This window comes from Chiloscyllium plagiosum, chromosome 6, assembly GCF_004010195.1.
Source record: "Chiloscyllium plagiosum isolate BGI_BamShark_2017 chromosome 6, ASM401019v2, whole genome shotgun sequence".
Lineage (NCBI taxonomy): Eukaryota > Metazoa > Chordata > Chondrichthyes > Orectolobiformes > Hemiscylliidae > Chiloscyllium > Chiloscyllium plagiosum.
The window spans coordinates 77,281,357-77,309,268 of record NC_057715.1 but is presented as its reverse complement, the minus strand read 5'-3'; the positions used below and the strand labels follow the sequence as shown (position 1 = coordinate 77,309,268).

General features: G+C 40.4%; 1 protein-coding gene across 1 annotated transcript in view; it reads left to right on the top strand.

The window, feature by feature from the left end:
• The window catches only part of xpo4 (exportin 4), a 99,745-nt gene that overhangs the window by 20,833 nt on the left and 51,000 nt on the right, over positions 1–27,912 (top strand). The window contains exons 5-8 of the mRNA XM_043691920.1: positions 1,619–1,772; positions 5,311–5,423; positions 24,896–25,053; positions 25,282–25,456. Of these exons, the coding sequence (XP_043547855.1) occupies positions 1,619–1,772; positions 5,311–5,423; positions 24,896–25,053; positions 25,282–25,456 (600 nt within the window). The remainder of the gene's footprint in view (positions 1–1,618; positions 1,773–5,310; positions 5,424–24,895; positions 25,054–25,281; positions 25,457–27,912) is intronic.

The window sequence follows — 27,912 nt, the reverse complement described above, 5'->3', positions numbered from 1 at the left end:
CTATCCCAAATCAGTCCTTGCCTTTCCAAATACATGTACATCCTGTCCCTCAGGATTCCCTCCAACAACTTGCCTACCACTGAGGTGAGGCTCACCAGTCTATAGTTCCCTGGCTTGTCTTTACCGCCCTTCTTAAACAGTGGCACCATGTTTGCCAACCTCCAGTCTTCCGGCACCTCACCTGTGACTATCGATGATACAAATATCTCAGCAAGAGACCCAGCAATCACTTCTCCAGCTTCTCACAGAGTTCTCGGGTACACCTGATCAGGTCCTGGGGATTTATCCACCTTTAACCGTTTCAAGACATCCAGCACTTTTTACTCCGTAATCTGAACATTTTGCAAGATGTCACCATCTATTTCCCTACAGTCTATATCTTCCATATCGTTTTCCACAGTAAACGCTGATGCAAAATATTCATTTAGTATCTCTCTCATTTTCTGCAGCTCCACACGAAGGCCGCCTTGCTGATCTTTGAGGGGCCCTATTCTCTCCCTAGTTACCCTTTTGTCCTTAATATATTTGTAAAAACCCTTTGGATTCTCCTTAATTCTATTTGCCAAAGCTATCTCATGTTCCCATTTTGCCCTCCTGATTTCCCTCTTAAGTATACTCCTACTGCCTTTATACTCTTCTAAGGATTCACTCAATCTATCCGGTCTATACTTGACATATGCTTCCTTCGTTTTCTTAACCAAACCCTCAATTTCTTCAGTCATCCAACATTCCCTATACTTATCAGCCTTCCCTTTCACCCTGACAGGAATGTACTTTCTCTGGATTCTTGTTATCTCATTTCTGAAGGCTTCCCATTTGGAAAATACTTAACCACGAGGCTGCATCACAAAGTAACCCAATCCCATCTTATAATATTTTTTCACAACAAACTGTTCAGGGATGTTATGACACATGTTTGGAACAGTTGGGACTTAAGTCCAGGCCTCTTAATTCAGAAGTAGGGAGACTACCACTCTGCCACAAGATCCCTCTTATCCCATCTTAGTCAACGTACTTCTAACAGAACTATTAATCAGCAATCATGGACAAGAATCTGACCTAGTTTTTCTGTCCTCAACTGAGGGGTAGAAAGAACAATTTCAGTGCATTTTATCCTCTCTGAGATCAACTAGTTCAGCACAAATCTGGGATATTGCGTTGTAGTTTGGTGATTTATATAGCTCAGATTTTCACTTTGTAAATTAGGTGAGTTTGCCCACCTTTAAATGGTAGCTGATCCATCAGGGAGGACACCAAACTTATCAACAGAAATTGTACAGTGCTAATTCTATACTGCTGCTGGTTGCCTAATTCAAAATAAAAGAAAGAGAAACAAGGAAATGCAATCCAAAGCAGACTAGAACATAACATTGAACTTAAACTACTCATGTTTGAAGCTGTTTGTTCTTTTCCAGAGATTAATGTTTCTTTTCGTCATTACTCTGCATGTTTTCCCAGAACATTAGATAAAATGAAGGCAGAGAGACAGGATCACTATAATAGATTTTATTCCTGGCTTTAAATAAAAATCAGACAGTCAGAATCATAATACTTGTTAGTATTGAATTTAACTAGATCACGTGTCTGTTTATTTTTGCTCTTGTTACCAAAAATACAGGAGGATGACCTTCGACAGATATTTGTTTTGACGGTTGAGGTGCTTCAGGAATTCAGCCGACGGGAAAACCTCAATGCCCAGATGTCTTCTGTATTTCAGCGTTACCTTGCACTCGCTAACCAAGTCTTGAGCTGGAACTTCCTTCCACCGAATTATATCCTTTCTCAAGCTTCAGTTTTATATTTGTTGTTAGCTTGTTTTGTGATCGGAGAAATAATAAAGCCTGACTGTGTTTGGAGAGTATTTTTAACTAATTTTGGCTGAAGTGAACTTCCACTTTCTTTCATCCACAGAGACACTGTCTTTCAGCGATAGGACTCTCAAATTCCCTGAATAGAATTTCTGTTCTGATCTGTTAGCTTATATAACTTGAAGAGATGGATGGGGCATTGCATCCTTGGCTGGAGAAGGGTTGATGATCTGGAGTTCCAATTCTTTCCAACCCATTCTGAAGAAGACTCACTGGTCTCAAAATGTTAACTCTGCTTTCTTTCTACAGATGCTGCCTGACCTGTTGGGTTTCTCCCGCAACTTCTGTTTTTTCTTTCAGACCTTCAGCATCTGCAGTTCTTTGTTTTATTCCAGATTATTAATCATTTTCTGATGGAACTTTTTTGTATAACATAATTGGGTGAGGGCAGGATTTGATTTTAGTGTCGAGGCCTGTTCCCAAAATCAAATAACCAGCCAATATGCAAATCTGAAGTTGTGGACTTTGATGGGCAGTACACATCCTCTGAAGCAGTACTAAGTAAGGATTCAATATCTTCAGTAGTAAAGAACAAAATAAAACGAAGAGAAAGCACTGTAAATTGCAGTTTGGCACTTTTTAGAATCATCAAATTAAATTGTTATTGTTAGTTTTTCATTTTAGAAGTTATGGTTATTTGAGAAAATTCTATGTAACAAAGATTGAAAATTGATTGACCCTTGACTTCACAGTCAAAATGGATAATTATAAAATGGTGGATTTAACAAGTACATAAATTCCAGGGAAAGTATGCCGGAGAAAATGCTGCTGCTCCCTTATGTTGGATTGTACTAGTATAAGCAGAAATATGATGGTTTATCTGTTAATCCTTTACACTCAGTTCATATACCTTTATGTAACTAATGATTGCTAGTTCTCTGAGCGTTGTTGTGAACTAAATAGTATAGCAATCCTATGGTGCCAAAATTGTCATCAGTGCATTAGTATGAATTGTCTTACTAAAAATAACAGGATGTGACTTCTAAATATTGTGGCTGGTTAAAATAGTGCCAATAAATCTAACTGCTTTGAAGAGATCGTGAGTTGTCTGGTGTAGTTCTGATCATTTGAGGCAAGTGCACAAATTAAAAATTTGATTTTGTTTTTAATTCTAGCTAAGCTATCTGTAATTTACTACTGGTACATCTTATAACTTTTGAGAAAGTGTTTTTTTTTGTCCATAGTCTAACAAACTGAAAAACCCATATATTGCATTTGAGCAGTTGTCTGTAGTGATCGTGGAGAGGTTTTACAGCTCTCTTACATCCTAGACGTCCTAAGTGATCTCCGTTATTGTTTTAATCAGCAGTAGGTATTAAGGCTAAGTATTTAATGTATGGATCAAATTTCTACTTTCAATCTCTTAATCAGATCTTTGTATTTGTGATTCTATATTAGTGTTTTTGGGAAGAGAGATTTATTTTGATGTGAATTCAGTTTGTTTGTATGTATGCTTAAACCTTATCTGTGGTTATCATGGGATTATAGCCTAAAATTTAATTGTAAAATAATTGCATGCCAAATGTTGATGTCACTTGTGACTTCAAGGGTGCAAAACTATTGTTGTTTAAGCTGCTACCTGTAATCTTGGCCAAATGAGCGCATAGATTTTGCCAGAGCACAATAAAATCTGTGGAATGCCTCCCAAGTCAGAATAGCCAAACAATGCATGAATGCAGCAGGCCCAAGCTATATATAGGTGTTCCTTTCAAGTGGGATGCTCTTCAGCTGTGCTGTTATTATTATGTGCACTTCACAGTTTTCTCTAAACGTATAAAGTAATTATCACGTAACTTTAGTCAGAGGTAAAATTTGCCAGACCTCCAGCAGCAGTAGTCAAGATATTGCTAATAGGTATGTAGGATTTTTACTTGTGTTTAGCTTTCCCATCACAATCAGTTTCAGAGATTAGATTCAGAGATTAACATCTCTATATGAAGTAGCATGTTAATTAATTTTGGTATTCACAAAAGAAACATAGTTATGTGTTTTTAGGTTGTTGCATGCATTTGTTGATCATGTTGAGTAACTACTTCTAGTGGAGCTAATTGATGTGAAATTATGCTGGTCATTTGTCAGTTTTCTTTAAAATAAAGCATTGAAGTTTATTCTCAGGTCAGCTGTAAATAATAGCAAACAGACTATTTAATCTTGCCTTTTCTGTTATTAGGTCTGTAGAGTCTGTGTGTTGCTCAGTCACATATTAAAATGAAAATCCTAATATGCTGGTGTATGAGACCTTCACGTGAATGGTTTTGTCTGTGTGCTTGAGTCTCTACATTCTATAACAATGAAAATATGTCTTTAAGCAGCTTTTGTGTTTTTTAATCAAAAACAGTCACATTTTATTCCAAGGTTGGTCCAAAGAGTATCCATCAAGAAGAATTAAATAAAGCTGGCATGTTATTTTCCTAGAAACTACAACTTACAAGGGTTTAGAGGAGAGTGGATAAGAGGAAAGTCAGATCAACCATGATCCTATTGAATGTGGAGCAAGATCGAAGGGCTGATCGAACTATACCTATTCCTATTTCTTATGGTCTTAAATATTTTGAGTCTGCAGTTTAAAAAAAAATGTATATCTAAGCCTTTTACGCCTCTGAAATGTTTTCCAGCTAATTCGGTATTTTTGAAATGTATTGAAGGTATTGTTCTAATGTAGGAAAATATGGCATTTTTCTTTGTATGGGAAGGTCCCTATTAGCAGCAATGAGATAAGTAGCTGGTAATTTGTGGTAAGTGATCAATTCAAGGATGTGTAAGTCATTAAGACAACTTCTGCGTTTTGCATGTTGTCATGAGAATTCACCCGACTACCTAAGACTGTTGAATGGTTCATATGAAAGTCTGCATCACTGACAGTGCAGCACACGCGCAGGATTGCAATAAAGCATTTGTCTTTATTATATGCTCAAGTCGCTGTAGTAGGGCTTGAACCCATGATCTCTGACTCTGGCAAGAGTATGACCACCCAGCCAAGACTGACACCTGTTGCATGTGCAAGTGTAGCATTAAAAGTATGTCACAGACTAATGACTGCAGTTGTCATTAATAAGTGTGTGTTTAACTTTAGTGTATATTAAAAATGGTCATGGGACTATCATGGAGGAAAGAAGCTGTAATATCACAAATCAAGGCATTTGTTAATTAAAGCTCCTGTTGCTGCCCCCCTTATCGTTTTAGTTGCTGTGCTTATTCATGTGATCATATCACAATGGAATGCCACATGATTGTAATCAAACTTTTATCTGCAACCATTCGTGGGTCTTGCTTCTGAACAGTTAAATGCTTTTATTGCTTGTCCTCATGCTGCAGTTATTCCATGTATTTAACATGGCTTAAAGTTTATTTCCATTACATTCTCCCTCTGAACTCATCTTAGTTGTAGCTAGGAAGTATTTTCCCCAGTAATGCTCCTCTATTGACCTTGACTCCAGATAACTGGGCAGGCATTATATAGCTATGTTTGAATCCTCCCAAAATGTGATGTTGAAGCCAACAGAATCCTGGCGAGAGACACTTCTGGACAGCAGAGTTATGGATCTTTTCTTTACAGTAAGTAGTATTCCAAATTTGTATTCGGTAATTGGGTTGAAGACCAGAAAAGTTGTAATTTTTGCACTTTATTTTAATTACTGATTGTGAAATGTTGGAGTCAGTTAACTCAACCCTTGAAGCTTTTCTTAAGTTATTTAAATATTTTAATTTTTTTTCAAGGAATTATGATATGGTTAGGTATGTTTTCGCTGTTTATCTACTGTTAGGTTTGTTCCAGAAGATATGGCATATATAATGCAAATGAGAGATGGCAATAATTGACTTGATTAAAATTGCTTCGAATTAAAGTTTTGTGCTACAACTGATTAAAAAAAGTAAACCAGTAAGTATAAATCATTGAATGTCTTTTAATTTGTATAATGCAACATTATCATCCCTTTGACCTTGAAGTAGAGCACTGTTAATCCTGAAATTTTCTTGGCTGCCAAAAATCAAGTCTGAGAATGGGTTTGGATGTGTGGGCATTGACACCAATGCTGGGGCAAATGAGAGGCAAGTATATTGTTGAAATGGTCATCATCTGAACTATGTTGGAGCCATTCTTCAACTGAGTCATGTAATAGTAGATAGGGATTTAAACTAAATAGTGGGAGAGAGGGATTAAGTGAGAGATGATGTGACAATTTAAAGAGTGAGGGGACAAAGGTAAGACCAAAAAAAGCAAGGCAATTGGTAATCCGGATGTGGTAGAAAAGGGCAGAGTGTACCGCTTAGAATGCACCTGCAGGTGAGGCTGGAAGATATAAAAATAATAAAAAGACAGAGTGCATTTGATTCTTAAAAAAAAAGTACTGAGCATTCGCAACAACATAGATGAAAATCAACAGATATTATTTAATTCCCATTACAAAGGTATGGCTGCAGAGTGACCAAATCTGGAAATTGAATGTTCAAAGGTATTCAAAGTTAGGAAGGATAGACCAAAAGAAAAAATGGTGGGGTCGTACTGTTAATATAAGATGAGCTATTTTAGTATGTTGCTAACAGAGAATCATAGATCCAAAGATAAAAATGAAGAATCACTTCAGGTGAATAAACCTCAAAGGTATCAAATAATGGTTAGAGTTGTTTATAGACTACCAGAATGTAGTGGTGATGTAAGGCATGATATAAATTAGGAAATTAGAGAATTGTGAACAAGGGGGGATTTTAATCTATGTACAGAATGGAAAAACTTAGTACTGTGCGAGTTGAATTCCTAGAATGTATACAAAATGGTTTTCTGGAATAGGATGTTGAACAAGCAACAGGTTTGCTGACAATTGTTAACTAACAGGTGCAGTCTCCATCACAATGTCTCTACCGTTCAGAATCCACTTGCCAACCTATCAGCACTCTCCGCTTTTGCAGTGTAAATGTTATTTTTCCTTGACATTGGTAGATTTGAATTGTCTTGATAGTGCAAGATGAAAAACATTTACAAAATGTATTTTTTTTTTAGCAAAACTCAAATTTACATTGTGTTGAGGCACAAAAACTCTACTGAAAGTCATCTAAAAAAGGTTAACAAGAAAAGTTAAATATTGTGTTAGATCGAAAGTAAAGGCTTATAAAGTTGCTAAAAGAAATAGTCTGATGAATGAAAGCGTTTTAGAATTCAGAACAGGAAGACCAAAAATTAATAAAGTAAATAGTGTGTGAAAGCAAATTAGTTTGAAGTGTAAATAATTAACTGTAAAACCTTCTATGGGTAGGTAAAAAGAAAAGGCTAGCAAAGGCTAGTGTGGGCCCACAACAGGCAGATACAGGAGAATATATGAAGGGAATAAGAAAAACTAAATAAATATTTTGTATCTGTCTCCATAGACGATGATTTAAAATAACTTCCAGGAATGTAGTGAACCAAGGACTAGCAAAAATGAAGAACTGAGAGAAATAAGCATTAAACTGCAGAAATTAATGGGACAGAAAATTGGTAAATTCCCCGATTGGATTATCTATATCTTAGAGTGTTGAATGGGATACTAGATTTAGGGAGAGTGGTATATTGATAATCTTCAAAATTCTCTGAAACTGCTTCTACAGATTGGAATGCAGCAAGTGTAACCCCACTACCTCACGACCATTTTCTTTTTGTGTATCCTTCCCAATATTTGAGAGAGGAGGGAGAGAGAACACAGGAACTAACCTGACAAGCATGGCAGGTTAAAAAGATTTATTTTGAAGGATGTGATAACTTTGGAAATAATGGTAGGATTGGTCAGAATCAACATGGAGATATCATGTTTGACAACCTGGAGTTTTTTGAGGACATAACCAGCTCATTTTTATGAGGGAATTCCATGACATGGTATATTTGGATTTTCAGAAGGCTTCTAATAGTGGCCTAGGCAGGAAGTTAATAATTTTGAGTTTAATTTAAATAATACAAGAGCATGGAATGCGAATTGGTCAAGAGGCAGAAAGTAGTAGGAATAAGCAGTTCATTCTCAATGTGGCATATTGTGATGAGGGCACTATTACCATACTTGAGCCCCACTTTCTCACAATCTAGATCAGTAATTTGTTTGTGGGGATCAAATAAAGTTTCCAAATACTGATGAGACAGAACTAGATGGGAATAAGTGAAGGGAACGCAAAGAGGCTGCAAAGGGCTTAGTCAAGCTAAGTAAGTGGATAAGAAGGCGGTAAATGGAATACAATATGGAAAAATGTGAAATTTTCCACCTCCGTAGGAAAAACAGAAATAGTGTTTCTGAAATGATGAGAGATTGGTATGTGTTGATGCCCAAAGGATGCTGGGTGTTCTTCTGCATAAGTTACTGAAAACTAACATGCCACTCAGCAAGCAGTTAGGAAAGATGGTATGTTAGGCTTTATTGCAAGGGGACTGGAGTACAAGAGTAAAAAAATTTCACTATATTTTTACAGAACCATGCTGAGACCATGCCTGAAAAGTTTGCTGCAGTTTTGGTCACTGTGACTAAGGAAGGAGCGCAAAGAATATTCACTATATTCACTAATTCCTGGGATAGTCAGATTGATCTATGTGGAGTGATTGATGAGACTGATCCTGTGTTCTTTAAAGTTTAGAAGGATAAGAAATATAATTGAAGCATGTAAAATTCTTACAGGGCTCAAGAGGGCAGCTGCAGGCAAGATGATTTTCTTGGCTTGGGATGGTGTCTGCAACCAGGGACAGATTCTTAGAATAAGTAGTAGGCCATTTCAGACTGAGAATTTCTTCAGTCAGCAAGTGGTGAATCTTTGGAATTCTCTGACCTGGAGAACTGTAAAGGCTTAGTCACTAAGCATGTATAAGACAAATATCGATAGATGTTTGCATAGTACAGGCATCAAGGTATATGGTGATTGTGTGAGAAGAACACTGAGGTAGAAGATCAGCCATGATCAAGTTGAATAGTGACTGTCCTACTCATACTCCTACTTCCTGTTCCTAAATCCTATGTTCAGAGCATAGCCTTTCCAATACCTTGTTTCTATTGATTTGTATATCAGCCATTGCCTGTATATCTCTGCTTTCAGTGATACTTTGTTGACATCCTGTTCGTCAGTTAATACAAATAAAAAGGACTCATTCAGAATTCTAGCATTGCCCTCGTGGTCTTTATTGTTAATAATATTTTACATGGAAAGTAAAATATAATCTATCAGAGTCAGCGTAGTTTTATAAAAGATAATCATGTTTGACTAATCTGCTAGAGTTCTTTGAAAGTGTAACAGGCAATGTGGATAATGGAAATTCTGTAGATGTTGTATAGTTGCACTTCCAGAAGAAATTTGATAAAGTACTGCAAAAGGTTAATACACATGGTACGATAACATAAGGTTAGGAATCATTTATTAGCTTATATGGAGGATTGGCTAACCAACAGAGAGAGAGATAAATGGGTCATTTTCTGGTTGGCAAGCTGTTAGTGGTTGCCACAGGGTTTGTTCCTTGGAACCCCAACTACTTACAATTTGTATGATGACATGGATGTGGGCATAGAAAGTACTATAGCCAAATTTTCAGATGACACTAAATTAGGTGGGAAATAATGTTGTGATGAAGAAATAAGAAATTTACAAATGGATATGAAGGGATTAGTTGAATTGGCCAAAACTTGGTAGATGAAGCTTAACGTGGATAAGTGAGGTTATCCATTTTGGTTAGAGGAATAGAAAGACAACTTATCTAAATAGGGAGCAACTTCAGAGTGCTTCAGTGTAGAGGAATCTGGTGTCCTTGTGCATGAATTGCAGAAGAGTAGTATGCACAAACAGCCATTAACAAGGAAAACAAATGGAATGTCGGCATTTATTGCTAAAGGAATATTGTATTAAAGGAGGAGTGTGTGGCTTCAACTGAATTGATGAGACTAAACCTAGAGTATGGTATGCAATTTTGGTTCCCCTACTTGAGGAATGTTGTTGCATTGGAAGCAGATTCACTAGATTGATTCCAAAGATGAGGGCTTGTCTTTTGAAGAGAGGTTGAGTAGTTTAGGCCTATACACTCAAGTTTAGAAGACTGACAGAAGGCCTAATTGAGACACAAGGTGCGAAAGGGGATTGACAATGTAGATGTTAAAAGGATGTTTCCTCATGTGGGCAATTTAAAATAACAGGCCATAGTTTTCGGATAATGGGTAGCAGATTTAAAGCAGAGATGAGAAATTACTTCTCCCCAAGGTCATGAATCTGTGGGGCGCATCAGTCCAGAGAATAGTGAATGCTGGGACATCCAATAAATTTAAAGCAAAGGTATTCAGATTTTTAATTCGTTAATGGGTTTAAGGGTTGTGGAAAGTGGACAAGCAACTGGAGTTGAGGCCAAGTTGAGATCAGCCATGAGTGGTTTTGAGGGGCTGAATTGCCTACTCTTCCTAGTGGGCGTTATGTTCTTAAATTGTACAGGTTTGGCTGCATTTGGCTGTAGACTGCTTCAGAATCTCAAAAGTGAACATTAGACAGTCATCAGTGATCTACCTACTTCTTACCTTTATGATGTAGGGAAGGTTATTTGACAAAGCAGCTGAAGATGGTTTGGACTAGGAACGCCAGCAGTGTCACTACTGCAGTGATGTTTTGGCGATAAATGAGCTCCAACAACCACAACAATCTTCCTCTCTACTAGTTACGCTGATGTGAGCAGAGAGCTTTTCCCCCTAATTCCCATAGATTCTAGTTCTGCCAAGTCTGCTTAATGCCACACGTGGTCAAACATGGATTTGACATCAACTGCAGTCATTCTATCTTCTGGAATTCATCTCTTTTGTCATGTTTGAACCAAGGCCATAAAGGTAATTAAGTGCTATGTGGTAGCTTTGTGGATGATCCTTTCCATCACTTTACTGATGGTGAGAATAGATGAGACCGTAATTAGCTGGCTTTGCCTAGGACATATCTCTCAATTTTCCACATTTTCAGGTAGTTTTTGTGCAGCATTGTAACTGTATTGGAACAGCTTGGCTAAGGGCATGACCTACTCTGCAGTGCTTGTGTACAGTAGTATTGCCATAATGTCATTGGAGTCCACAACCTTCGCAGTATCCAGTACCTTTCAGTGTTTCATCAGGTCAGATGGAGTGAATTGAATTGGTTTAAGACTGACATGTTTGATGCTGGGGGACTTATGAAGGAAGCTGAGATAGATCATCCAATTAGCACTTCTGGCTGAAAACTGTTGAAAATGTTTCGGTCTTGTATTTTGCACTGATGTGTTTGGTTCCTTCATTTCGGATGGGGGTATTTGTGGAGCTGCCACCTCCTCTTCATTGTGTAATTGTTCACTATCATTCACAAATGGATATGGCAGGATTGCAGGGCTTAGATCTGATCCAGTGGATCTGGGATCATTTAGCCTTGTATGCTGCTTCCACTGTTTGGCACGTAATTAGTCCTGTGTTGTCATTTCACTAGGTGACACCTCATTTTAGATATGCCTGGTTCTTCTCCTGACATAGACGAAAGTGGATACTGTAGATGCTGGAGATTACAGTCAAGATTAGAGTAGTGCAGGAAAAGCACAGCTGGTCAGGCAGCATCCGAGGAGCAGGATAATCGACGTTTCGGGCAAAATAATGAAGGGCTTTTGCCCAAAACATTGCTTTCCTGCTCCTCGGGTGCTGCCTGACCTGCTGTGCTTTTCCAGCACTAATCTAATCTTGACTGTGCTCCTGACATGCCCACTTGTACTCTTTACTGAACCAAAGTTGGTTCCCAGTTCAATGTTAGAGTGGTGAATCTGTTACTGTGATGTTTTGATAATTATAGCAAAGTCACTCATCTCACGCGGTTGTCTTACAGTCACCGCTTGCTTAAAAAATACACTAAGTTTTTTCAATCACTCTTTTTCAAAAGAACAAATACATCATACTCTATGCTCTATGAGAGATGGCATTCTTTTCTGGAATGGGAGTGATAAGCTGGACAGCTGTTCTTTCTTAACAGGCTTCACTTCAGCTCAGCATATTCTTTGCAGGCTTCCGATGATTTCAGCTTGAAGTCTAACTGAACCAGATAAAACATGAACCTCTCCAAGCCAGTCACTGTTCAAAAACAGCTTCAGCGGGGTTGATAGTAAAACAAGTAGTTATTAGTCGTGAGTTTTATAAGTAGCATTTCCAAGGCTTACAGTGAACATTCAATGACATCTTTTAAAGAAACTGGTATGTTCAGAAAGCTTGAACTAAACCGGTTTTCTACAACCCTTCAAAGCACAAGTCCTTCAAGCAGTATTAAACATAAAACAATTTTGTAACATTACAAATTATGCTGAATACAATTGTTTTGCTAATGGTGCACAACATGTCATGGATGATCCAGTTTTAGTTTACTGGATCTGTTCAAAATCTGTCCACAAATAGCACAATAGTAGTGCCACAGGACACAATAAAGGATAGAGAATATCCTCACTGGAAAGATAGGACTTCATCTCCACAGTGACTCTCTGGTGGATAGTGCTGACATTGCTGTCATGGATAGATGCATCTCCTCCAAGTGGGGGTCAAGTAAGTTTTTCCTTGTTGCTTCCCTTATTAGATTAGATTAGATTCCCTATGGGGTGGAAACAGGCCCTCGGGCATAGGTTTAGGGTGAGAGGGGAAAGATATAAAAGAGACCTAAGGGGCAACTTTTTCTCACAGTGTGGTATGTGTATGGAATGAGCTACCAGAGGATGTGGTGGAGGCTGGTACAATTTCAACATTTAAGAGGCATTTAGATGGGTATATGAACAGGAATGGTTTGGAGGGATATGGGCCGGGTGCTGGCAGGTGGGACTAGATTGGGTTGGGATATCTGGTCGGTATGGACAGGTTGGACTGAAGGGTCTGTTTCAATGCTGTATATCTCTGTGACTGTAAGTCCACACCGACCCTCCGAAGAGCAACCCACCCAGACCCATATCCCTATGTTTACTCCTGAGTAATGCACCTGTCACTACGGGCAATTTAGCATGGCCAATTCACCTAACCTGCACATCTTTGGACTGTGGGAGGAAACCGGAGCACCTGGAGGAAACCCCCAGACACTGGGAGAATGTGCAAACTCCACACAGACAGTTGTCCAAGGTGGGAATTGAACCCGGGTCCCTGGCTGTAAGGCAGCAGTGCTAACCACTGAGCCACCGTGCCATCCCGCACGGTGTTACAATCTGCTACAATCCAGTCTAGCAGACTCAGACTCAACAGCTCAGTTTGCAGTAGTGGTACTGAGTCACACTTAGTGATGGACACTGAAGATCTCCCGTCCAGTGTTAATTCTGTGCCCTTGCCACCAGCGCTCCCGCTAAACATGCTGATTGCAACATTAACTTTGAGTTCTGGAAATCACTGTTGTATATGGACCTTGGAGGCACTTGCAGCTGGAAAGAAAATTAGAGGGAAAGCTGCTTGTCACTCTCTGTGCATCATTTAATTAATGCTCAACATGGAGTGCTGTTTCACCAGCTATTGCAGGGGAGGAATTTTCCTTGCCCACATTTAACCTGATCGCGTGAGACTTCATGGAGTCAGGAGTTGACATTTGAGGACTCTGAAGGCAACTCCCTTCAAACTGTAACCATGATATGTAAGATATGATTCTGTGAATAACTACCCTATAGCAATCTTTTCTAATTTTGCCATAAGTTCCCCCAGATGTTAGTAAAGAGGTAGGCAAGGCTGGGTTTGCTGTTATTGTTTCTTGTACCTACGGTGATGCCTGGTGGTCCATCTGATTTTATTATTGCTTTAGATATGGTAGTGACTGGATCCAACTGAATGGCATGCTAGGCTGTTTCTGAGAATATTGAAGAATCAACCACATTGCTGGTTGTCTGGACTTGCACATAAACCAGAGGGATTTCACAGAATAAACAATTTAATGGTCATCATTAGACTATTAATTCCAGGTTTATTACTTGAGTTCAGATTTCACCATCTGCTGTAGTGGTTTTCAAACCCATGTCCTCCGAGCATTATCACATTATTAGTCCAGTGAAAAATCACCCAACACCAGGTTATAGTCCAACAGGTTTAATTGGAAACACACTAACTTTCGGAGCGACGCTCCTTCATCAGGTGATTGTGGAGGGCTCGATCGTAACACAGAATTTATAGCAAAAATTTACAGTGTGATGTAACTGAAATTATACATTGAAAAATTGATTGTCTGTTAAGCCTTTCATCTGTTGAAACTATCACTGTATTCTGTGTAAATCACAAAACCTTTTTTTATATAGTTGCATTCTCGGGTTAGCTGTTAACAATGGTGATAGCTAGACAATATGTTGGTGTGTACCTGTGTCCATGTGTATATGAGAGTGTGTGTGTGTAGGAGTATCTGTGTGTGTGTATAATACAATGGTGATCACCTGTCATGTGACATGAACCCAAGGTCCCGGTTGAGGCCCTCCCTATGGGGACCGAACTTAGCTATCAGCCTCTGCTCGGCCACTTTCCTCTGCTGCCTATCCCGTAGTCCATCTTGGAGGATAGTCACCCGAAGGTCCGAGGCTGACTGTACTGGACCACTGAAGTGTTCCCCAACTGGGAGGGAACCCTCCTGTCTGTTGATTGTTGTGTGGTGCCCATTCATCCGTTGTCGTAGCCTTTGCTCGGTTTCCCCAATGTACCATGCCTCCGGGCATCCTTGCCTGCAACGTATAAGATAGACAACGTTGGCTGAGTCACATGAGTACCTGCCATGTACAAGGTGGGAGGTGTTCCCATGCGTAATAGTGGTATCTATGTCCACAATCTGACACGTCTTGCAGCGTGACAGGGTTGTATAGAGTTGTCCTGAGAGCCGGGCAATTTGCTACAAACAATGATCTGTTTGAGGTTTGGCTGTTGTTTAAAGGCAAGTAGTGGAGGTGTGGGGAAGGTCTTGGTGAGGTGCTCATCCTCAATGATAATGTGTTGCAGGTCACGAAGAACATGCCGTAATTTTTCAGCTCCTGGGAAGTACTGAACAACGAAGGGTACCCTGTCAGTGTCTGTCTCCAGAATGTTTTTTTAAACTGTTCGTTTGAATTCAGGACAGTAGATCCTATAGATGCAAACCATAATGGTAGGAAATTGCAGGTGTTGCAGAACTCTTTGGAAGTGTGCCTTTCTCAAACATGTACTCAATATTGCCTCTATACCTTGTATGCAATAGCCTCTGCAAATATTTTTAATTTACCTTCTGTTATATTCAGCCTGATTGAAGTGTAGAACATCCCAGCTCCTAGTTTGAATTAATGCCTGAGTTTAGATAGAAAAAATGAGTTGCCAAGCAATCACTTAACTGCTTCTTGAGACATCTCATTTGAATACAGTCATTTGAAGTTCAGTTGATCAGCACTGAACATATCCAGATACTTGTTCGTGTGTGAGTCTCACTCCTGTTCTCGTATTGGGCCAATTTTGTGCCAGTGTCAATGCAACCTCGCTCTCAGCTTGCCCTTAGTAGTCTTGATTTAGATCTATCATCCTGCTAGTATAGCTTTGATCTCATTCTCAGATCAGTTTCACATTTAGTGTCCTTGTGATCTCAGTCAGGACCATCCTCATGTCACAATTACTGTTTTCCCTCTTACCCCAGGTCTGCCCTTGCCATGCTGTCACTGTTTCCATACTCCTCTCTTGGCCATGCAAGAAGGCTCATGCCCAAAACGTCGATTCTCCTGCTCCTTGGATGCTGCCTGACCTGCGCTTTTCCAGCAACACATTTTCAGCCATACTCAGCTTTGACCTATCTTCACCTCATGTTTGTCTTTGGTCTGCCTTCGTTCTCAGCCCACTTTGTCGCACAGTTATCCCGTTAGGTTTTCTTTTCTAAATAACACAGCATGTGATAACCTGTTGCTGGATATATTTTATTTGAATTTTATAAAAATCATTAGAGTCATAGAGGCATACAGCACAGAAACAACAGGCTCTTTGGTCCAACTTGTCCATACCGACCAGGTTTCTTGAACTGAAAGCCCATCCCATTTCCCTGCGTTTGACCCATATCCCTCTAAACCTTTCCTATGTCCCTGTCCAAAAGTGTTTTAAATGTTGCAATTATACCCGCCTCTACCATTTCCTCTGGCAGCTGGTTCCATATATGCATGACTGAATTCCAAGGGTGGGAAGGGAATTTGTATGATTGCTATTGAAATTGAACTGCTAGCGTTCATAATTGTGAATGCATACAATGTTACTGTATATGTATTGTAATTTGTTTATAGCTTTGCAATAATACAAACTAAGGTGCTATTTGTATGTAATGTTAATTGAGCTGTATTTGGTCAGCATATGTGAAACCAACCACTATATGCAGTCTGAGCACAGCAAAGTTTAAAATGTTGACCATTGCTAAAGCTAGGGTAACATTCACATACTGATCCTGGAGCTTTCCACGTGCTTTCATTACAATGCACATATAACCATTTTGGCAGGTTTAAATTTCTGATGTCCGTGTGATCCAGTCTCCAGAATATACCGAGAAGATACTGATCTTGTATTTGTTAACCTGACAAAGGTAATCTCGTGTGAAGTCCGTGACTATTGTTTTCCGTTATCTTTTAAATGGAAAAATATAGAGTTGTAGAAATATACAGCACAGAAACAGACCCTTCAGTCCAACTCGTCCATGCCAATCAGGTAGTCGATTCTGATATAACGTGATAGTTCTGTTCTTGTGTGATCTCGCAATATAAAAAAATCATGCAATAGCCATGCCATTTAAACTAATGGGACTGGAATCACTTTTTATAAGCAGTACATGTAAGGAAAGTTTGCATTCTACAAATAACGATCTAAGTTCTTCAATCGCATTAAAAGGGGAGCGTTGAAGAAACACACTTTTCTTTAGACTAGATTCCCTATAGTATGGAAACAAGCCCTTCGGCCCAACCAGTCCACACCGACCCTCCAAAGAGTAACCCACCCAGACCCATTTCCCTCTGACTAATGCACCTAACACTATGGACAATTTAGCATGGCCAATTCACCTGACCTGCACATCTTTGGACTGTGGGAGGAAACTGGAGCACCCGGGAGAAACCCACGCAGAGACTGGGAGAGCGTGTAAATTCCACACAGTCACCCAAGGCTGGAATCGAACCTGGGACCCTGGTGCTGTGAGGCAGCAGTGCTAACCACTGAGCCAGCGTGCTGCCCCCATTGGTTATAGCAGAACCAACTGTATTCTAAATTAATTCAGTCCCAATTTGCCAGTATTTGGCCTATATCTGTCTAAACTCTTCCTATTCATTTACCCATCCAGATGCCTTTTAAATGTTGTAATTGTACCAGCCTCCTCCAATTCCTCTGGCAGCTCATTCCATGCATGCACTTGCCTTTGTGTGAAAAGGTTGCCCCTTACGTCCCTTTTAAATCTATGTCCTCTCATCTTAAATCTATGCCCTCTAGTTTTGGACTCTCCCACCCCGGGGATAAAAAAGAGCTTGTCTGTTTACCCTATACATGCCTCTCATGATTTCTAAACCTCTAAGGTCACCCCTTAGCCTCTGATGCTCCAGGGACAATAGCCCCAGCCTATTCAGCCTGTCTCTAACTCAAACCCACCAACCCTGGCAACATCCTCATAAATCTGAATCCTTTCTAGTTTTGTGACATCCTTCTTGTAAGAGGGAGACCAGAATTGCACAGAATTCTACAAAAGTAGCTGAGCTAATGTTGTACTTGTGAAACATATCAAAAGTAATATTGGTGGGCTAAGGTTGGAGCGTTCTGTAGTCTTCAGAATTAAGATATAGCAATATTTGAATTCCTACAAGATTATAAACCTTGTCCTTTAGCTCAAAGCACTAAAAGACACTTTAATTCACATCATTCTAACTGTATTTAATATGTCCCCATTATTTAACTTGTTATCTCTCTTGCTGTGTTTCCCCCCTCTCCCCTGCCCCCTCTCACCCACTTGGGGAGTTTCAAATGCAGTGACACCATGCAGTATTACATGCTTGTTGTAGTCTGGAGGCATGTTTCCTTCCATCACATCACTGACTAGGATTTGCTCCTCTTTAATGACTGCGGTTTGCATGTGAGAAGTATTTGCAGGTTGATACTCAAACTGTTTGTTGCCTGTATTATGAATAAACCTTCCTTGGCCACGTGATCTTTGAGTGAGATTCAAATCCACTCCTGAGGTATTAAAATAGCTTTTGTCCAAATGCAGCAAGACTTGGACAATATTAGGTTTGGGCTGATCAGTGGTAAGTAATGTTCGCATAAACCAAGTACCAGGAATTATGACTAACCAGCAAATAAACAGGGCTAGCCAAATGCTACAAGAGCAGGTTGGAGGCTAAGAATCATGCAGTAACTATCTCACGTCCTAACTAATCAATCCTGTCCACCATCTACAATATGAAGTCAGGAGTCTGATGGAATACTTGCCTAGATAAGTGCAGATCTAACAACATTTTGAGAAGCTAGATAGCATCCAGCACAAAGCCTTCTTGCTAGATACCATATCCATAAGCATTCACTCTCCACCACTGATGTATTGTAATGGCAATATGTACCATCAACAAATTTAATGAAGAAATTTGCCAAGGTTTCTTCAATAGCATCTTCTAAACCCCACCCACTACCACCTAGAAAGATGAAGACAACAGGTAAATGGTACACTGCCACCTGCAAGTTCCCCTCTGAATCACTCACCATCCTGACTTGGAAATATACTGTTGTTCTTTCACTGTTGCTTGGAATTAAATACTGAACTCCCTTCCTATCAATATTGAGGGTGTACTTATGCCAAATGGACTGCAACAGTTCAAGAAGGCAGCTCCCTTCTCACTACCTTCTCCAGGGCAGTTGGGGACAGGCAATAAGTATTGCACAGCCCACATCCCAAGAATGAATTTTTTAGAAAAGAGGTTCTTGATCAAGAGACAGGGATGCTACCTGATGTCCCTCCTGTTCAGTAGGTCAGAAACTCGAAATTCAGATTTCCAGTGGTTGGTTGGACTTTTCCTCACTGGTAAGAATGCAAGTATGATACAGAACTGCTATAAGTAAGTGTGAAGATCAGATTTTTTCCTAATTTTTAATTATGAAATGAAAGGGGAAAAGAATGGTTTTGAAACTGAGGATTGCTGAAAGATAAATGCATTGGTTTTGAAAGCAAGTAACCTGACAATCATTTAGGTACTATTTACATAGCTACTAGTTTAAGCAGTAGTAAATAGTTTGCAGATAAGCTGGAGTCAAAGACTGTGTACAAATTGAAATTCAGCTGGCAAAAAAGTAACTGGTTGGCCTGTGGTCTAGTGACCAGTTATCAAAGACAGAGGACATCTGTCAACAATTATGTGATTGGTTCTCTGATACCTGACAGATTGGGGCTACAAACAAGATAGTGATAAGCCATCAGATCTCCATCAGCTGTGGAACTCTCTTGGTTCTCTGCAGTAAAAAAAACTGTTGTGGTTTTGTTCGCCAAGCTGAAAATTTTTGTTGCAAACGTTTCGTCCCCTGTCTAGGCGACATCCTCAGTGCTTGGGCGCCTCCTGTGAAGCGCTTCTGTGGTGTTTCCTCCGGCATTTATAGTGACCTGTCCCTGCCGCTTCCGGATGTCAGTTTCAGCTGTCCGCTGTAGTGGCCGGTATATTGGGTCCAGGTCGATGTGTTTGTTGATGGAGTTTGCGGATGAGTGCCATGCTTCTAGGAATTCCCTGGCTGTTCTGTACATCAGGAGCATTTCAGAACTGACAGCCAGAGTACTGCGACCACTAGGACTTATAACAGCACACAAACCAACAGCCACCCTCCGACAACAACTCACCAGAATGAAGGACCTGATACCCAGCATGAGCAAAACTAATGTGTACAAAAGGGCAAGCGAAACAAAGAACAGCCAGGGAATTCCTAGAAGCATGGCACTCATCCACAAACTCCATCAACAAACACATCGACCTGGACCTAATATACCGGCCACTACAGCGGACAGCTGAAACTGACAACGGGAAGCGGCAGGGACAGGCCATTATAAATGCTGGAGGAAACATCACAGAAGCGCTTCACAGGAGGCTCCCAAGCACTGAGGATGTCACCTAGACAGGGGACGAAACGTTTGCAACAAAAGTTTCCAGCTCGGCGAACAGAACCACAACAACGATCACCCGAGCTACAAATCTTCACCCAAACAGTAAAAAAAAACTGCTTTAAGCTTGAAGCAAAAGTTTATTTTCCCTTCAGTTTAAAATTAGAGTCCTTTTACAAGTGTGAGCTTGTTACTCTATGCCCCCTCAAGCCAATGAAAGCATCTGGAGAAGATCAAGAAGCATCATTCTGACCAGTGGAAGAATCATCCCAGCAGTTCCTATGCACAGGAACCACAGAACTGCAAGTCTTTCCTTGTGCCTGTAAAATCCATGTTTTTTCTTGTCTACGTGAAGTGAATCATAGAAACCAGAAGCAGGTGTACGTCTTTCAAGCCTGCTGTGCTATTCTGTATAATCATGACTGATCCTCTGTCGGCATGCAAAATTCCCACTTTCTACCGATAACTTTTGACATCTGAAAATTTATCATATCTCTTTCTTGAAAATAAATTTGGTGACTTGTCCTCCATTGCATTTTAAGTGAAGAAATTTTTTCCACATCTCAGCCCTAAATGATCAATCCTATAAACCTAAGACTGTCTTCAGGTTCTAGAATGCCCAGTCAAGAAAACAATCTTCCCCACGCTTTGTGTGTCTAGCCCTGTTATAAATTTGTGTATCAATCAGATCCTTCCTCATTCTGCTAACCTCTAGTGAGTACAGACTCCGTCAAACCAATCTCTCCTGATAGGCTATGGGAGAGTTTATAAAGTTTGAAATTTTAACTACTAGGTACTGACAGTTCATAATCATTTGCCTGTGGCTAGAATCTATTAAGTTGTAATAAATAGTAAATTGCAGAATTCTATTTTTAAAAATATCTTGAATTTTGTGATGTCTGTGGGAATAGCAGAGCTTCAACTTTCCAAATATTGACTGGGAACACTATAGTACGAGTACTATAGATGGGTCAGTTTTTGTCTAGTGTGTGTAGGAGGGCTTCCCGACACAGTATGTAGACAGGCCAACGAGAGTGAAGCCGCATTAGATTTGGCATTGTGTAACAAGCCCGGCCAGGTGTTAGACTTGGAAGTAGGTGAGTACTTTGGTGATAGCGATTACAATTCTGTTATGTTTAATTTAGTGATAGAAAGGAATAGGTGTATACTACTGGGCAAGAGTTATAGCTGGGGGAAAGGCAATTACGATGCGATTAGGCAAGATTTAGGAAGCATAGAATGGGGAAGGTAACTGCAGGGGATGGGCACATTAGAAACGTCGAGCTTATTCAAGGAAAAGCTCCTGAGAGTCCTAGATAAGTATGTACCTGTCAGGCAGGGAGGAAGCTGTCGAGCGCGGGAGCTGTGATTTACAAAGAAAGTGGAATCTCTGGTCAAGAGGAAGAAGGCGGCTTATGTTAGGATGAGATGTGAAGGCTCAGTTAGGGCTCTTGAGGATTACAAGGTAGCCAGGAAAGACCTGAAGAGCCAGGAGGAGACATGAGAAGTTGTTAGTGGATAGGATCAGAGTGAACCCTAAGGCTTTCTATAGGTATTTAAGGAATAAAAGATTGATGAGAGTAAGATTAGGGCCAATCAAGGATAATAGTGGGAAGTTGTGTGTGGAGTCAGAGGAGATAGGGGAAGCACAAAATGAATATTTTTCAACAGTATTCACTCTAGAAAATGACAATGTTGTTGAGGAGAACACTGAGATACAGGCTACTAGACTGGGTGGGATTGAGGTTCACAAGGAAGAGGTATTAGAAACCCTGCAGTGTGAGAAAATAGATAAGTCCACTGGGTCGGATGGGATTTATCCTAGGATCCTTTGGGAAGCCAGGGAGGAGATTGCCGAGCCTTTGACATTGATCTTTAAATCGTCATTGTCTACAGGAATAGTGCCAGAAGACTGGAGGATAGCAAATGTGGTTCCCCTGTTCAAGAAGGGGAGTAGGGGAATGGAATTGTGGATAGTGACGAAGGATGGTGTAGGTTACAGAGAGACTTAGATAAGCTGCAGAGCTGGGCTGAGAGGTGGCAAATGGAGTTTAATGTGGACAAGTGTGAGGTGATTCACTTTGGTCGGAGTAACTGGAATGCAAAGTACTGAGCTAATGGTAAGATTCTTGGTAGTGTAGGTGAGCAGCGAGATCTGTGTCCAGGTACACAGATCCTTGAAAGTTGCCACCCAGATTGACAGGGTTGTGAAGAAGGCATATACAGTGTTTTAGCTTTTATTAATAGAGGGATCGGGTTCTGGAACGAGGGAGCATAGCTTTAAATTGAGGGGTGATAGATATACGACAGATGTCAGAGGAATTTTCTTTACTCAGAGTAGTAAGGGTATGGAATGCTTTGCCTGCAATGGAGTAGATTCGCCAACTTTAAGTACATTTAAGTAGTCATTGGACAAACATATGGACATGCATGGAATAGTATAGGTTAGATGGGCTTCAGATTTGTATGACTGGTCAGAGCAACATCGAGGGCTGTAATGTTCTGTGTTCATTACCAGCATAGTAGCAATTTACTGTAACCTGAGAGACATTTTTACATGGTTAAATTTAATTGCATTCCTTCACATTAACCTGGTTAAAACCTGTTTTTCAAAGGGAGCATTGTAATTTCAGGAGAGATTGGCTACCAGTAATTGGTGACTAATTCTACTGGTCCTGCAGGTGACTGTAATAGGATATGAACTGTTCATTTCATCCATGCTTTAATATTTTGCATTATTATTTCCTGATAATGCAAAGAAACTGATCTATACTCACAGTATACTTACCAGTACAATTTTTTGGCAACATGACAGCTACTTTAATTTGTTATCTGTTATGGACTAATGCTAAAACAGATGTCAGTGCTAATTTGCCAAAGCTGTTTGCAATTTATCACCAATTTATCTTGAATAAACAGGCACACTAAGATCAACCTATTGAAAGATTTATTAAAACTAGTTCAGTATATTACAACAGAAGTGCATAATTCAAATTTTACTTCTCCAGCTAACCTGTCATTAAATATATTCTTCCTCCCCTGTCTTGCTTGATGTTGACGTTGGTGTCTGTCAAATATACAAGGACATTGATTTTGTTTTATTTTTAAATCTTGTCTGTTGTGTTTGAATAAAGTGTTGACTTGTAAAATTCGATCATGAATTCAAACTTGGTCTAATCAAACTTGGTCTAATAACAAGACCATAGATTTGCCAAGTTTAGCATGTCTAATTTTACACAATGTAGACAATTATATTCATTTGTCAATTTTAAACTTTGTATGTTACTATTAATTGACATATGTATGTAGCAAATGGATATAGAAACTGTCCTTCAAGATAATTTATATGTATATCAAATGTCAGTGTTTTAAAGAATTTTGGTTGTTCTCATACAATTTTCCATTAACTAAAATTGATGTTAAGTACCAAATTGTCAATAGGCAACGAAGGGAGGCAGTTTAAGAGCACTCTTCCCTTTAAAGACAGATGTGAAGAATTTTTATTTTGAGGGTTGTTAGTCTTTGATATTCTCTCCCAGAAAGCAGTTAAGGCTGGTTCTTTGAATTTATCCAAGGTTTACTTGGAGATTTTTGCTGGACAGAGAACTCCAGGGTTAAGAACATCGGAACAGACATAGGCCATTCAGCCTGTCAAGCCTGCTCTGCCATTTAATGAGATCATGGCTGATCTATGGCCTAACTACATATACCTGCCTTTGGCCCATATCCCTAAATACCTTTGCTAAACAAAAGTTTGCCTGTCTCAGATTTGAAACTAACAACTGATCGAGCATTAATAGCGTTTTGTGGAAATGAGTTCCAAACCTTTACCATCCTTTGTGTGTAGAAGTGCTTCTTAACATCTCTTCTGAATAGTTTAGCCCTAATTCTCTCACTGTGCCCCTGGTTCTAAAATCTCCAACCAGTGGAGATAGGGTCGATAAAAATATACTACCCTTCCTGTTAATATCTTGAAGATTTCAATCGCCCTTAACTGTTTATTTCGAGAGAAACAGGTGTAATTTGTATAATCTCTTCTCGTAACTTAACCCTTGTAGTGCTGCTGTCATTCTTGCAGTCCCTCCACGGCCAGGGAACCCTGTCAAAAACATAGTGCCCAGATCTGCTCTTAGTACTCCGTGGGGTTTAACCAGGGTTTTGTATATCTGTGGCATAAGTTATGTGCCCTTATACTCCAGTCCTCTAGATATGAAGACTAGCATTTCATTAACTTCCTTAATTATTTTCTGTACCTATTTCTGGCATTTTAAAGATCTAATCATTTGGACTCCCAAGTCTCTTTGAACATCATTGTATTTAACAACATCCCATTTTGGAGCTATCCTGATCTCTCCATTTTGAGTCCAAAATGGATAACCTTGCACTTGCTTACGTTGAACTGCATCTGCCACAGTTTTGCCCATTCATCTAGTTTACCAATTTTCCTTGTAGTTTTATGCTATCATCGACACTGTCTACAATGCCACCTAACTTTGTGTCATCAGCAAATTTGGACATATGACTTTCTATGCCATTACCCAGTCTTTAATTCATAGTGTGAATAATCGATACAGCATGCCACTGGTCACATCCTGCCAATTTAAGTACCTTTCCTTTATCCCCACTTTTTGTCGCCTGCCACTCAACCAATTTCCCAGCCATGTCAGTAATTTGTTCTCATTTCCATGGGATGCAGAGAGGATGGTCGAGTTGAAACTGCAACCAGATCAGCCATGATCTTATTGAATGATGGAAAAGAAAAAATCACCTACTTTTGCTCCTGAATACCATGTTCAAATCTAAGGTGAATTTATTTTTCCTAATGCACCTGGATATGATACAAAGTCTGTTCAGTGAACAACGCTAAACTTTGAACTTATCCGACTTGGCATTGATTTTCATCTCTTCTAATCATGGGCCATTTGCTAAAACACAAACTAACGATTAACTTTCAATACATACACTGAGAACTACAGGAGAATTTATTTTCTCTCTTATAGGTACATCGTAAAATCAGAGAAGATTCTGACATGGCTCAGGATTCGTTGCAGTGCTTGGCACAGCTGGCCTCTGTCCATGGACCTATATTTCCTGATGAGAGAGCACAGATTGATTACCTGGCTCATTTTATTGAAGGATTACTCAACATGATTAATGGGTATGTTTGGAAGATATAAAGGAGCAAAATGGATTGATTACATGTTTTCATAGGGTATTTGAGGATAATTTCTTGGATTCTATGGTAGCTTAATTTCAAATCAAAAGCTGCAAATATAAATTGACTACGGAATTTCTGATTTTTTAGAAAATCAGATCGTTATTTTGTTTCTCATTGTTACAGTTTACATTCTGTGGAAATTTATTTCTAGCCCGCTTTATTTTTCAGGATAGAAATCGAGGATTCTGAAGCTGTGGGCATTTCCAATGTTATGAGCAACTTAATTTCAGAGTTCCCACGCAGTATCTTAACTGCCATTCCAAGTGAACTATTTTCTTCATTCATAAACTGCCTCACACATCTCACCTGCTCTTTTGGAAAGAGTGCTGCCCTGGAAGAAGTAGTGAGTATTTTTAAAATTTACAGTAATAGTTTTGCCTTAACTTTTGACTTGAAGACAGAGCCTGGAATACTGTCACATTTCTGATGGATTTCTCTCTCAAAATTACAAATTTTCAGCAAAATTATTTGCTTATGGAATAGCAAAGTGCATATACTGGCCAACTCCAAAAGGATGCGATTATTATCAGCCTGGTTTGGACAATCTTAGGTCATTTTTCTGTAAATGGAGTGCAACAAAAGACTGGTTCTTGGGAGAATGGGGTTGTTGTTTGAGGAGCAATTGAGCCTCTGTTGTCTAGAGTTTAGAAGGAGGACAAGTAAGCTAATTGAAACAAATAAAATTCTTGCACATTTGACAGGGAAGATGAAGGAAGGCTGTTTCCCTTGTCTGGGGATCTAGAACCTGGGTCACAGTCTCAATAAGGGATATGAGGTGTTGAATTTCTTTCACTCAGCATGTGGGGCATTTTTGGATTTTTTTAACTCAGAAAACTACAGTTATTGAATGTGTTCTAGACAGGTGGTTCGATTTCTAGACATTAAAGGTATCAAGAGATTTGGGGGTAGTGCAGAAACGTATGTTGAGGTAGAAGATCATCCATGACCTAGTTGAATAACAAAGCTGGTTCAAAGCGCACAATTACCTGTTCCTGCTTCTGGTTCCATTGTTCTTGCTATATAACCAAATAACACAGTGTATAGTTGTGTGATGGTGGTGTTCTGTTTGAAAGAGAGAAGTTTTATTTTAATACAAACATTTGGGGCCAGATTTTCTGCTGGATGACCATTATTCCAGTGTAGGTGAATGGTGAGCATGGGGACCCTGTGGGATTCCCATTGTAGCAGTTTCAAAACTTCTCCACTTTCATAAGTAACTTTTCAACTGATGCCATATTTACCCCCTCACCTCCAACTGCACCATGTACAGCCCCTAGACTCTAACCCCTTCCCCCACCCAAGTTCTAATAACCCAGCCCTATTACACACACAAGAATGACTTCCCGCACTCTGGATTTGCACCCCATTTCTTATACTCAAGATCCAGTTTTCTCCCCACTAGCTTTGGTATTTCCTGTGACCTGCCATCTGGACCTATTCTGCACTTCCCCGTCTCCAGAGCTGCTGTGGGCCCTCTGCCTTGCTGTAACTCAATTTGCCCCTCACTTTTCTCACCACCAAAAGCCACCATCCTGTACCCTTCACTGGACTTTCCCACCCTAACCTATCCTGAGCATTGAATCTCATACCCATCTCCTTGCATTTGGATTCCTATCCGTTACCCCTTTAACATCCTACTCCTATGACACCCGAATCCCATATCCTATTAGCACTCTGTTCCTTCTACCTGTCACCATAGCCCCCCCAGAACACACCCTTACAGCATCTTCTGCCTGGCACCCTACCCACTTGATATTTTTCCTTCAATGGTTACTCACTCCATACCTGCTGTGAATTCTACCCACCTGGTGCCCTACATTGTACACACTTGGAGCCCTACCCCAGCACTCTTCCCCTACTCATTTAACATGCCACCTGGCACCCTACCACTGACACATCCAACTGAGGCCCTAACAACCTATATTGGCAGCCTGCCCACCTGGCACCCTAACCCTCATTGTATACTGCATGCCCATGGCATCCTACCCATGTAACACCTTGCCCTTGCGTACACTTTTCATTAATCAGCGTGGTTTTGAAGGTTTGTAGGGTGGAAGGTGAGCGCCAGGGGTGTTCTGTCCTTGTTACGGTTGGAGGGGTGGGGTCTGAGGGCGGAGGTGCGGGATGTGGACGAGATGGGTTGAAGGGCATCTTTAACCACGTGGGAAGGGAAATTGCACACCCACACCAGATCCCAGCTCCCAGCCCTGCCGAGTTTTCACCATCCCTCCAGACCTCCCCCTCACTGAGGACGAACGATCAGTCCTCAGCAAAGGACTCACCTTCATCCCCCTCCCTCCATGCATCAATGAATTTAATACACGCTGTGACGTCGAACAATTCTTCCGTCGCCTCCGCCTCCGAGCTTACTTTCACAATCAGGACTCCCGCCCACCTTCCGAGGACCCCTTCGCCCACCTCCAACACACTGCATCCACCTGGACACCCCGCGCTGGCCTATTACCTGCCCTCGACCTCTTAATTTCCAACTGCCGCCGGGACATTAACCGCCTCAACCTGTCGACCCCCCTCCCCCACTCCAACCTCTCACCCCCACAACGCGCAGCCCTCCAATCCCTCTGCTCCAATCCCGACCTCACCATCAAGCCAGCGGATAAAGGGGACGCAGTGGTAGTCTGGCGCACTGACCTCTACATCGCTGAAGCCAAACGCCAACTCGAGGACACCTCCTCCTACCGCCCCCTTGACCATGACCCCACCCCCCATCACCAAACCATCATCTCCCAGACCATACAGAACCCCATCACCTCAGGAGATCTCCCACCCACAGCTACCAAC